The sequence below is a fragment of the Athene noctua genome, chromosome 2, assembly GCF_965140245.1.
Source record: "Athene noctua chromosome 2, bAthNoc1.hap1.1, whole genome shotgun sequence".
Classification (NCBI taxonomy): Eukaryota; Metazoa; Chordata; class Aves; order Strigiformes; family Strigidae; genus Athene; species Athene noctua.
Window position 1 is genome coordinate 99,641,504 of NC_134038.1, and position 13,334 is coordinate 99,654,837.

General features: G+C 38.3%; 1 protein-coding gene across 3 annotated transcripts in view; it reads right to left on the reverse strand.

The window, feature by feature from the left end:
* Positions 1-13,334, reverse strand: part of KIF13A (kinesin family member 13A) — a 113,224-nt gene that overhangs the window by 21,308 nt on the left and 78,582 nt on the right. For 2 of the 3 annotated variants that reach the window (XM_074899732.1, XM_074899730.1), the window contains 10 exons: positions 11,282-11,492; positions 6,458-6,620; positions 5,654-5,794; positions 3,833-3,982; positions 3,147-3,311; positions 2,343-2,516; positions 1,653-1,804; positions 1,402-1,534; positions 1,140-1,286; positions 105-143 (listed from right to left, as the gene is read on the reverse strand). In XM_074899732.1, coding sequence (XP_074755833.1) covers positions 105-143; positions 1,140-1,286; positions 1,402-1,534; positions 1,653-1,804; positions 2,343-2,516; positions 3,147-3,311; positions 3,833-3,982; positions 5,654-5,794; positions 6,458-6,620; positions 11,282-11,492 — 1,475 coding nt within the window. The remainder of the gene's footprint in view (positions 1-104; positions 144-1,139; positions 1,287-1,401; positions 1,535-1,652; positions 1,805-2,342; positions 2,517-3,146; positions 3,312-3,832; positions 3,983-5,653; positions 5,795-6,457; positions 6,621-11,281; positions 11,493-13,334) is intronic. The other variant, XM_074899731.1, reaches the window with a different exon arrangement.

The window sequence follows — 13,334 nt, forward strand, 5'->3', positions numbered from 1 at the left end:
GAGCCGCTTTTGCTTGCTCAAGTACGCTTGTTCATTTGAAAGTTGCTGGCTATTAGCATTAGCTGTGCCCCATGCCACAGGATTGACAGCAACAGCAGCAATACCTGGTAACTATCCATATCACCACCATCATCCTCCTCTTTCTGGTAGGAGAAAATAGATTTTGTAAAACACAAAAGCACATGCATTTCTCTCAACAGAAACTCACAGAAATACCCCAATACATGAAAACAAACATTTCTGCCACAAACTTGCAAAATGTTAAAATTACAATATTCAAATAACCAAGTCATTAACGGGTAGAAACTGACTTTTTTTCATTACAGACTACAGCAGCTCAGCCATGATTTGAGTATTAGTGAATATTTTTTATTAAAAAAACCCAAAACACAACCAAAAATCCCAGAACACAGTGCCAGTAAAAGGACTGAGCAAACATATCACCAATCTTCAAGTTCGACAGTTTCATCTGTATTTAAGGTTATAATTACTTGTGGTTCTGTACGTAACCCTTTTGGTAAAAGGCACCTTGCTTCCCTGGGTGGCCCATTCCACTTGTTTGCTGACATCACTGTTAAAATCATGCTTTATCTACAACATTAATTTGTCCAGTGTCAGCTTAAAGTCATTTATAATTCCTAAGGACTTGTTCTGCTACATGAAATAGTCCTTTGACATTCAGTGATGGCTATTTTTGATTCTGATCAAACAACTCAGCCTTTTTTGAAATGGTTAGTAGTATCTCACTGTAAGACATTTTCTCTACTAATTTTTTTCTGCTTTTCCCCTCCTCAACTTTCACCGTCCCTGTAAGGGAGGGAAACCAACACTAAATTCCTAGCACATTAATCACCTCTACACACAAAGGTAAAACCAATTTCCACATTCCTGCTGTCTTGTAAATATTCAAATACCAGACTTGGTATTTTATCAGTTATACACTGAGTTATAAGTGAAAAATGAAGCGGATTTAACACTATACACTCAAAGTATATGTATTAACCTCAAATGTGTAAAACCGCAAACTAACGTATCATGTACCAGCTTGCTAAGGTCCCTTTTGGAATGATGTTGGACTGGCTCTAGAACAGCACAACCAAACCAAAGCAAACCAATGCATGAAAAATTAACTGTCTTACCTGGTAGCTGTCCAAGCCCCTTTGCAATTTGGTTGATCTGGCAGTCACACCACCTATAGAGACTGAAAGAATTGCTTCTACCATGAGAGGCAACGTTCCCGAATGTTGTACGGGTTTCACGGTCACCTGAACTCTGCGAGAATGACCCTGAACAGGTAATTGAGAGATAGGAAGAAAGAGAGAGAGAAAAACAAGGAGAAACTAAGAATGAAATTAAGAATCAATTTAAGCATGAATAAGAAGACAGGGAAAAGATACATACCTGCCTAAGCTGGAAAATTCCCCCAGTGTTTACATCTTTTGCCTGATGGAGTTCAACTGCAGTATATTCTCCCATCTCATTCAGTTCCTGTATGGAAATCCACATTTCTATTCTTCGAGTGACTTCATTCCACCTAAAAAGACACCCCACAAAAACTAATTGTTGCCTCACCAAAGTACATTTTGTGCACCACAAGTATTAGAAAGCCTTTGGAAAGCTGATGGAAGCATTCATGTGTAATTTATTTGTACCTGTCTCTCAGTGTCCTAGTTTTAGCATGAAGAGAATCAACTTCCCAAACAGAGCTGCCATTGACAGTACACCTGTGACCCCACACCTCAATAGCAAGAGCTCCTTCGGAAATGAACTCCAAAAACTCCTCCGTGACATTCACCACATAGTCCTGTCAATGAGAAAAACAAGTCACATTCAATTAAATGAAATAATATTATCTCCTCAACTAGTTTGTAAGGACACACCAAACAAATAGCTACCTGCATGGTAAAACCCTACAGTTTGGATCATAAAGCTCAACTCTGGTCAAGAAAGTTGTGAAATGTATCATCTCCTGCTTCTGCATACTGCATTTCATGCTTTGAAGATTTCCATTAAAACAATGCCACAGCTCCAGTAATCTTTTTTAGGTTACTGAGCTTACCAAACAAGCATATAACAAGGTATCATTATATAACTATAGTTTCCCACACACACTAAAGATGAAGTCTGAATTTAAAAGACTACTAATTAAAAGTTTTCAATTTTGCTGCATTTTGAAATGATTAAGTGAAATATTACGGCATTCTAAAATAGTCAGAAGTCATTATTTATATATGATTTGTTTCTCTCCTCCTTTCCCCAGCAAAACAAGGCTCAAATTCTGAACAACTTATCTCAAACATACTGTCTTCCCAGTAACACCGTTTCATAACAAAAATAGTTACCTTACAGTGAGAAAAGGTCACTGTAAAATGAGCATCTTTGCTCTGAGGTGAAGGCACATCTGGATCTACCACTGGTGCCGCTACTGTTGACTCACACTGATCCCAAAATGTGTATTGACAAAAGACAAAGTTGGAGAGATTAGGTGGCAGTCCAGTTGCTTCTTTTATTTTTACCTGAGGAGACAAAACAGATGTCATAAATATGGCTGCTTCTTCTACAATTATAAATTGTTCAGAAACTAAGTATTTAATCCAAAAGTACCAACAGCCAAGAAGAATTTTTAAAGGACACCTCCAATTGCTTTGTAAGGGTGTCCCTACTTAGGAAATCTGTATTTTGCATACACAGAAACACAAATCCAAGGAAAGCGGTTACATGCATCTAACCAGCCCACCTATGTACATGTTTTCTTTGAGGAAGCTAATAAGCTCAAGTAACAAATTAAGCACTTCATCACAGAAGAAATGAAATCCAGACACCACCCATCCATACTACATTAGATGATCAAACAAACTGTAGGAGATCGATATACAGAAAAACTGTTTCCCCTTTTGGGTCTGCCAAGGACAGTCCTTGTAACATCAGTATTTATTATGTAAACCTGCATATACTAGAAACTAATGTGAATTAATTCAGCCACTGACAACCACAGACTGACCTACACTGAACTGGAACAAGAGAAGTCTTCCTCTTCAGAGAATTTTGAGAAGCAATTGCCTACATAGCTCAAGTACTTTAAATCAGACTGACTACCTAGTTACAAAGGCCTGAAACTGTTACCTTCATCATGTCTTCTCACTCACCCTGCAGGAGAGCTTTTTCGCTCTATGGATAATTTCGCCATTGCTGTCCATGACCTCCAGACTCCCACTCTCACTGGAGTTCTCAGATGAGTCATCTCCTTCTACCACACGTTCCGGGACAGACCCAGTGACTCGCATTACTTCAACATGCAACCGTCCTGAAACCTAAGGCAACACAAATACTAAGAACCTGTGCACAAGGGACTTAAAGACATTAAGATGGTAGATATCTAACTCTCAGAGGTGTGCAGAAACAGAACTAAACAGCTCTCATCCACCAAATGAAAAATAACAATGTTTCAAAAGAGGAGAAAGGAATAAAAAAAAAAATTATTTGCATGCAGAATTACTGACCTTTTTAGTTCACATAAACCAGAAAAGGTATACAGTGTCATGACTGTACATCAGAACCTTAATATGATGGGGTTTGCTCAGTTACCTACATTGATACCAGGAATTTTATTCTACTACTTTAGCAGCTGGTCAATTGTAAACAATTAAACAGAAAACATGCACAGCAATTTGGAAAAGACTTATTCGCTGGCAAACAAGACAGTAAGCATCATTTGCTCGTTCAAAAAATCGGTGTAGATTGTCTCCCAGCAAACGCCATGTTCCCCCGCAGGTACGAGTGCACAGGTACTATGCCCAGCCCGCTATGCATTAAGGGCACTATAGGGCTTTACCTCCCCCTGCTGGCTGATGATGGGCACAGCGTACTGCAGCTTCACGTCATAGAAAAGGCACTCCAAAAACACATTGGCGACGCCAATTAAGTTGTGATTCTCTTGCGCTTCATAAAAAGGATCACCTCTTTTGCCAATCAGCTTCCTTATCTGTTTTAAAGATCATAAAAGTTGTGTCAAAAGCTGTATGCGTGGGAACACAAAATCAAATAACCACATGGTATGAGATCATGGCAGAAAAATTAAGTTGCTACCAATCTTTTCTGTTCCTTCCTGTTACACAAGTAGAAAGAGACTAAAAGCACATCATAAATCTTAAATGAAATTTCTGAGATAAGACATTATACAATTCTTTCTTTACTGTGGGACATAGTAATATGATGACCTGCATTTTTTTTAGTGATGTCAAGATAAAGTGGATTTTACCATGAGCAAGCACAGTAGTCACTGATTTCAAGAAGTTTCACCTTACTTTTCTGCTGTTTACACTTTTTAAATGACAGGACCAATCATCCCTAGGTTGAACAGCTGCTCTGGCTGCTGGGTACCACATCAGGGGCAAAAGGGAAGGTACAGGATGACTCCTACTTAAACCTACAAGTGTTCTTAGGACTTCCATAGAGCTGAGATCACATCTACAGCATTTTCTACACAAGTATCCCCTACACAGCCACAAAGAATTCATGCAGATTCCTAGCACAATACGCACTCCTCAGCGGACTTGTTAGCTCCTTTTCTCCTCCTCTTCCTTCGTTTTCAACACATGCATTTGACCTACGTGTTTCTATGTAGCACATAGAACACATGCATTATGGACAACATAGGTCATGGCAAGGACGATCCTGGCTCAGGCAGACATAATATATTCAAAAGGATGTGCTATCAGTTCTTACTAAAGTCAGCAGCAAAATCATCGTTGTCTTCAATGGGCACAGATGAAATGCTTGACCTCCCCTGTGTTATGATTTTAGAGATTCCCATTGTCCCGTCCAAGGCATGTAACAAAGGCACAACAGCTGTTCAAACATATTTGAGAATGATTCTTGATACAAGGAATTTAGGCACTCCCTATCAGCCCCAAGACAGCAAGATATACTTCCTATACACTTCCATCTGGATAGTCAGAGGATGTCTTCTGGAACGCCATATCTCTTGTCTATCTCTTGCCAGTAAACCAGCAAGCTTTTGACAAGTCTCACGCTTATCGGCCAAGGCTAAAGTACTAAAATTCTGAGGAAACACCACTTAGTTTTGACAGAGATACTGATGTAGACTAAGTCTTCATTTGATTTCTTCACTGCTTTAAGGTTCATGGATATACAAATGAAATTACAGAATATTCCACATTTTAAGATCAAGTTCTACCCCACTAATAAGTTCTGCACCTTGAGTGTATCTAAGAAGCATCCTTGCTAGCTTTGATATTGACTGCAGTTTAGTTTTATTTCTAATGCAGCTTGCTGCTTCCATTCATAGCTGGTGCTTATCTGCATGACATCTATATTACGCCCAGTAAATGTATGCCCTTAGTAGTATCATGAGTCACTACCTCAGCACAATTATATCTGACCTTGGCACACTTATATCTGAGAATGCAAGTAGGATAGGGCATAGTTGTGTTTTATTATGCATGGGCATTTTGAGAATTTAGTATTATTCACAGTTAGTTGTTTTATTTGTTTGCCTGGTTTTTACAAAAACCCCACAATACTGTACCCATTCATATACCAAGTCATTGCACTTGATCTGTACAACATATTAAAAGGGGTTAAAAGAAAACAAACTCAATCACTGATTCTTTTCAGAAAATACATACAATACCTCAGGAATCTTCTCCTTCCACTCTTGATAGAGGTCTCTCATGTCAATCAATTTGTTCTCTAGTTTCTCAATAGTCCACACTTGAGTACCTTTTCCTTTTCTTCTCACTTGAATAGCAGGCTCACTTACTATTGCACCCCTCTAGATCAGAGGAAAAAATAATCACTGCAGGAAAAGTGCATGTAAGTACCTCCTCACTTAAACTGCATCCCTAAAAAGGAATAAAATACAGAACATACAGCTTCTCTCTGCATGCCAGCCATACTCAAACGTACTCATACAGCCATGTCCTCAAACACAGCACACCCTATACATCTCTGAGGATCTAGACCTCTTTCTCCTCAGAGAACTACCATTCACACAGGAACATTAACACTCTCAATCAAATCACTTATGACAAGCATATTATCCTAATTGCTATCATTATATTAACAGCAGCACTATAACTCAAAAACCCTTAAGACAAAAATTGTATGCATCTGTAACAACAATGGCAACTTTCGCAGACATAACAAAATGCAGATTTTACAGCAACAGAACACAAATGTCTGTTCACAAACTGCATTTGCATATGGTGATCATACACATGAAAGAACAGCAAGAGACAAACAATGCTACATTCCCAGTTTTACTTATAATTACTCGCTTTCAATATTTTAAAGTCAGGTGGCACCCATATTTTGCCTTCGCATAATCTAACAAAAGTAACATCGTATGACCTCAGGTTAGAGGAATGTTATATATGTCTACATATTTTAGATTAGCCCTAAAACTACATTTTCCAGAATTCTTTGTTGTCATTACCTTTTTGTTGGCACTGAGGTTTTCAGCAGGGATCTGAAGTGTTACTTGATAATCTGTTAGCTTACTCATTTCTTCTGCTAGGAAGTTTGCTTCTCTCACCAGTGTATTTGCCTTTACTATCTGCTCTCGAAGTTTAGCCAGACTCTGTCGAAACAATTCATCCCTGTGGTGCAGTAGGTAACATGAAAAATACACAGAAACCTATTTCTATTATTGGAAAGTTGCAAATAGAGGTGCTAACAAAGACTTTTCTGAAGCATGTTTAAGATAAAATGCTGTATAGTGCTATGTCAGCAAACATGAAACTGTCAGACAATTTTATTGAGGAAAAGCAGGGATCACATATTAAACAAATATATTACTGTTGAGGTAAGTCTAGCACAGTAATGCACAAATAAAAGGGCACAGTACTATGGGAGCTGTTACAGTGATGATTTGTTAAAAGCCCTAGGAACATTCCTAATTTTCAAGAAATGAAATAATTGCAGCTGTCTTTGTCTTTAATCTGGAGTCCTGTTCCTCAAAAAATACCAGTCCCAACATGTGAGAGTTCATCTTGATAAAACCTGCTTTTCCTCAGATCATGATGTTGGAACCTGCAATCACTGCAGGTCACAGCTTTACATCACAGCTAGGGCTTTGCAGTGCTACAGACCCCCAGACCTCCCTCCATATACTTAAGCCATCTCAAGTGTACACATTTAAAAAAAAATAAAAAAAATCTAAAGTCCTATATACCCAAAGTACCTTTTAAGTAACAGATGAATGAGCACAGGTTAAAGCTTGTGCACTCTGTACAGTTAACAGTCTCTGGACAAATTCCAAAAAGGTTTCTAAGGTCTGTCTGAACAAATCTATTCTAACGTAACACCTGGCAAACCTGCTATGACACATACTATACCTCCACCTGTGATGCTAAGATACACTCTCACCTGGGATTCTCATCTTTAATTTGGCTTTTCAAAGTATCACGGTTATTCTCTGAGCAAATGTGAATTCCCCCTTTCTGCCCTTCTTTGTAATCCCAACAGCACTTACTGCATGTAATCATCTGCACAAAACCCATGATCAAACTTCAGATATTTTGATATATATATATATAACCAGCACTCCCCTGTATGATTTTTTTTTCTTTCCTATGCAAAGTCCTACTGAAATACAGTACCTGTTGTGCACATACACTTCTCATTTCTACAAAATACATTATGGACAAGCGTAGGAGGAGGAACAAGTAAACTCATGGGCCTTGCTGCGAATACAGACAATATTTGCCTACTTTGCCTTTATTCAGATAAGCTTAGATGTTTTGTATGTCTTTATAGTACAAACAACAAACAACTGTTAATATGTCTTTAAGTCCCCAAGAGAATTCTTCTTGAGTGGCTGTCTTTCTTTGAAACATCCCAAAGAGCATCCTGGGTAACTAAAACTGCTGCTTCTCTGATACCATACCAAAGTCGTAAACGACCAGCTGCATTAGCAAACAGCCCTGAATTTTAATGCCTTCAACATGCTAAAACATGCAGCTCTGTCTCCCTCCCCTACCTGGCCTAAGTTTGCAACAGTGGTGGGTTTTGTTGGATCCTAAATAGCTGCTGCTACCAGCAGATTTTTAGTCCACTTCCTCCATATCTGTTCTATATAATGCTTTCCATTATATGGAAAACTCCTGACTTTCTGCCTCTTGCTTCTATTATCCAGGCTACCAAGACTAAATGAGCAATTCCAGATCATGGCAGTGACATGTTCCACAAACAGCTATAATTCTGGGTTCACTCAGAAAATGAAGGTAGAGTCAAGAATTACTCACTAAGCAGTACTTAATACTGAGAGTGCATTACACCTGCAACCACTGTGAGGCAGCTGGCTTGCTTGAGAAACAAGGCAGCTTTGATCTGTAAGTGGTTCAAGAGCCATAGGACTCAGCTACAGCCAGCCCCTTCCCTGATCCAAGAAACCAGCATCTTCAAAGCTTTTTGGGGAGGCTCCCACACCAATCTTTTCTTAGCTAGATTCTTGAAAAAGGAATGGTTTAAGACTGTAAGGAGGACTTATGAGTAACCCAACCAATTATTATGGGTAGTTCTCATTATAGTTGTGTTTTCCTGTATACAGCTGTGCCAGTACCTTTCCAGAAACTTACAGGAAAAAAAATATGTTTTCAGATAGGATTTTTAAATTCTTACTACACAAAACACATGACAAGCTCCACTACGATATTAACCAAAGCAAACACCCACTGAACATGATATCCTGAAACAATTGCTCACCAGGTGTCATTGCAAGTCTCTGGGATTCCTAATGCCAGATACAGAATATGCTGAATTAAACCTCTGGTGCAGTACACCACCACCACTACCCCCCTCACCTTAACAAATAAAATTTGTTCAAAGTTACAATGGGTTAACTTTATGCCAACACTTTTTAATGCCAGGTCAGGTATCACCTGTCCTTCCACAGTCAGCCTAAAGCCAAATAAATGTGCAATGTGTTATAGCTGATCTGACAGATAGAACCACATGTCTACATCTGATACCTATCAAATTCATTTTGCTGGCTGCTCTGGTTGAACTCAGCTTCATTTGCAATGGCAACAGAGCGACAGCTAAAACTGCATGAATCAAATCCCATGCAATCCGGACACAGCTCTTTTGCAAATTCTTCATATCCAGTCTTCCCATTTTCTCCTGCATTTCTTGCCCTCTGGCCAGTTAGCTAGTAAACACCCTCTCAGCATCATGTTGCAATGGTTTTACAGCAGAAATAACTCAACCCCCCCCCCCCCCTTTTTTTTTTTTCTTATTTAAGAAGATTCAGGGTTTTCTGCCTTTTTTTCAGAAGTCCAAACCTATTCTAGAACTCTAAATAAAAGTATACATAAGAGGATCTTCTGGAGGACAGGAAACTGAGAATTCTTCCAGAAAACTGCTTATTCCATGGCAGTGCCACCAAAACATTTATCAGCCTCCTTACTGATTGCTACAAAGAGCATTCATTTTCCTCTTTTTTACAATGCGAAGTACAGTCTTCAAGTAGTTCAACAGTTATAGAAAGCATTCACCCATGACATCCAGAGGCAAAAATGCTTGTTCAAGGCACAACTCCACCTAAGAAATGTCTAACAACTACTAAGAAGACTAGCTGAAATCTAAGTCACTCTAGATTCTCTTTTTTTAAATGTCATTACATAGTTATGGCTGGTTAATTTTAAGTTGAACAAATACAATTTTTTCTTCTCAGCTCTCAAGGACAGGCAATTTTTTTGCTACTTCCTTTTCCCTTTTATTGCATCTTTTCAGAGGTGTTGCTTCCCTTGACAATAAGCCCAGTTCTTATCTCTGCTACTGAAGTGGATTATCAATGATTTCTTGACAGCCTTGCTGTGCTCAAAGCAGTTCTGAATAGCAATGATTCCAACTAGTGTGTTTCTCATTTTACACTCCTTCTGAGGCACTAAACTACCCTGCAAATCCCAACCATGACTCTGCAATGCTTTACATTCAGTTCCCAATGATTCCATTTTTAGCTCTTACAGGGGCAAACAATTATTTTAATTGAAGCTGAAACACAGCTTTACTTCTCCCTATACTTGCCACGGAAAACATTCCGGTCATTGCTGGTCAACAGTTTGTCATTTGTTTACTTTTTTCCCAGGCCAAACCCGGCAGAAATTACAAAACAAAACCTTGCACAAAAACTAAAGCAAGATCTGTCCTGTTCTATTTCTAACACTGAATTTGAAAGCTGCAACACAATCTTGGCTATCTTTCTTTAGATACCTCTAATGGAATTTTTTTATAACAGTGGAGAATAAAGCAAAAATAATCAAAATAGGAAGAACGCTCAAACTACATATAGAAAAAATGCTGAGTGAATAATGAAGCTTCTGTTTTAAAAGAAAACAGATTTAAAAGAAACTTACGAGAAACCTGTTAGTACATCTAGTTATTCTTTCTGCTGAATTAACCCAATGAGAGAAAACTCATTTGCACGCAGAAAACTTAAATCATCGCAGTTGTTGCCCCTAGAACTTCTCTCCACAGAGCTGGCATCTTCTCCCCAATGATACCAAGCACAAGCTTCTCTCATTGTCAAGATGCAAACAAACAAACACATGCTACTTAAACTCTGCTCACATCTTCCTAGTCTGCTTTTTTTAACTCTCCCTGCAAATATCACGATCTTTCATCAATGCTGCATGCAGGTGCCATGCTATTCCTTTGCAAAGAGGCCTGTTCACCTAATGGTAAGCCTTTCACTTCCTGAACAGCTCAAACATACTCTATGAATATTCTGCAGTTCTTCAAATACACAACAAATCTCTTCTAAAGTTGGGCTTACTTTTAGAAGCACATACATACAATACATAAGGACTCTTATTTTCTGTATTTTTTAATGGTTTATAGATTGCAAAATACCGGGCTGTTGTGTACTCTCACACAATCCTCAGCGGATTCCTTACTCTTAGTTGACATATTTATCTCTGTGCTATCCCCTCCTTTCTTTCCAGAACTAACTTAAACAACAATTGCTAAACCATATATTTCAGAAGCAATTTTCTAGTTTAAAAAAAAGCTCTTCAATGTTGATCAATAAAAGCTAAATTCTTATTTCATTTGTGTGTTAAACAGGCAGCTCTTGTAGACATGTTACACATCAGAACCTAGTCCTAAATGAAATGCTAACACCTTAGTGGAAGCAGATCTTGTACTGTGTGTGAACTCCATAAAAAAATATTATCAGTTTCTGACAGATGGTTCAAGCCCCATCTTTCACCCTTGGTAGTTCTTATTAATTCATTTGTTTTAACTCCAGTATTCTCACCTCTCTTCTGTCCAGAGATTTACTTTCTGCTGTGCAGTCTGAGCAGTGTAGGAGAGTCTGTCACTGCCATGCTGATGCTGCCTTTCTGGAGAGAGCTGCTGCCGCAGCAGCTCTAACTCACGTTCATACATCAGCCGCTGCTCCTCCAGAGCACTCCGCTTCTCTTCCAAGTACTGTTTCTCCAAGATCTGGACCACATTTTGTACTGGGTCTAAAAAGAAAAACCAAACCCCCCCCCCCAAAAAACCAGAAGAGTAAGAAAATGACATTTCAGCATTACAGAACACTATTTGGTAACAGCAATCAAGATATCCCAGAGACTTTTCAAACACAAGATGGCCCCAAAACAAAAGCCAAAATAATAGATATTGCATTGAATAAAGCCAAATAATAATAATAAAAAAAAAGCAGCATGCAAAGAGGCTAGAACAATGGTTAGGACCCTCATCCACTGCATATTTCCATACTGTAAAGTTACATATATTCCAGAATCCCAGTGGGAAAAAAATAATAGATGGGAAAGGGAACAAATCAATAAGAAAACAAAGTAAAATACAATGGAAGATGATGTTAACCAGAGAAGGAAATTTACTTAAGGAAGTAAAAAGCAATTTACTTTCTCCATTTTGGCAGAGAATGAAGCCATGTTGGAGAGCTACAGATGAAAATCCCAGCAAAGAAAATTGTCTGACTAGCCACACATCACATTGAACCAGCTTCACAGTGCTAAAGCAGACAATGTAGGTCCTGAAGGGGACTTCTGCATTTAGCTTTACAAACCACATTTCATCCCAGTATCAACCCAGAACAAATATCCATTTGGATACTCTATCCTGAAACAACTGTTTGTGTCAATCAGCTATGGTAAAATCTAAACTGCATTCAAATTAAAGAAACATTACTCTCTTTAGTCTCAGTTTAATGTCCAGTGCCAGACTGTGCCTCTGAAAGAGCAATTCAATGGAATAAACTCCTATATACTACCAGTCTGTATCTGCTTTATATATATATATATGTCTATATATATCTGAAAGCTTAAATACAGCAAAAAAGTTGTTTGCAAGAGGAACAATCTAGATGAAGATCTGAGTCACAGCGTATCACCTAACAGATTGCTGATTCTGTAAATCAGAAGGGGAAGGGAGAAGAGCTCCATAGTTGGAGCAGTGGATTATTAGGGGAAGCGACATGCCAGGATTTTCAAATGCAAAAACTTCAGCTTTAAAATAATGGTTTGTGATACCTCATCTATTCTGCGAATACTAAAAAAAAAAAAAAAAAAAAAAAAAAAAAAAAAAAGCTGCTGTGACTTTTAAGGATGCCAGTTGGTCACAAAGGAGGGACAAAAAGAAATCTAGATTCAATTTCACTGTCACACCAGAAGCGTGTTTCTCAGAAAAAAAAAAAAAAAAAAAGACAACCCAAAACCCCAAACCTGAAAACACATCAGTGTGATTTAGTTATAAACCGTTTTGCCTTCACTCCTCAAACCCAGCCCTCCTAAGATTTTTGCAAGTTTTCCTGATACTACAATGCTACACGAAACAAAACCTGGGTTACTATAGCATGCAATAGAGGATTCACATGAAAGCTTCTGCAGAGTTTTCATCCCTGTATGTTGGTCACCCTAACACGTACACACACTGCCAAAAATCACATTCCCTGAATCTTCACAAACCAATGTAGCAATATGTTGTTTAGTAATCTGTAACAACTTACTTAGTACTAAAACTATGAAGACCAATTTTGTTAAACTAACTCACTTTCTGTGACTTGAACATACATGGCCATCGAGGCAAGTCACTTCATGAAACAAATCTTTCCTATCATAAATGTCAGAGAAGCAAACAGGATCTCCAGGGTTCTGTCATTACAGCAGGTTTGTATTTGCCTCTCAGCATCCTTTTTTGAAATATTAAGATTGATATAAAGCACATCCTTATTTTTATGGATGAAAACAAACACTTCTGCAAGTTCCTACAGTGGCCCCAGCCTTATTCATGGAAGAAATCACTGGCTTCACGCAAAGGCATCATAAAATACCACTACAATG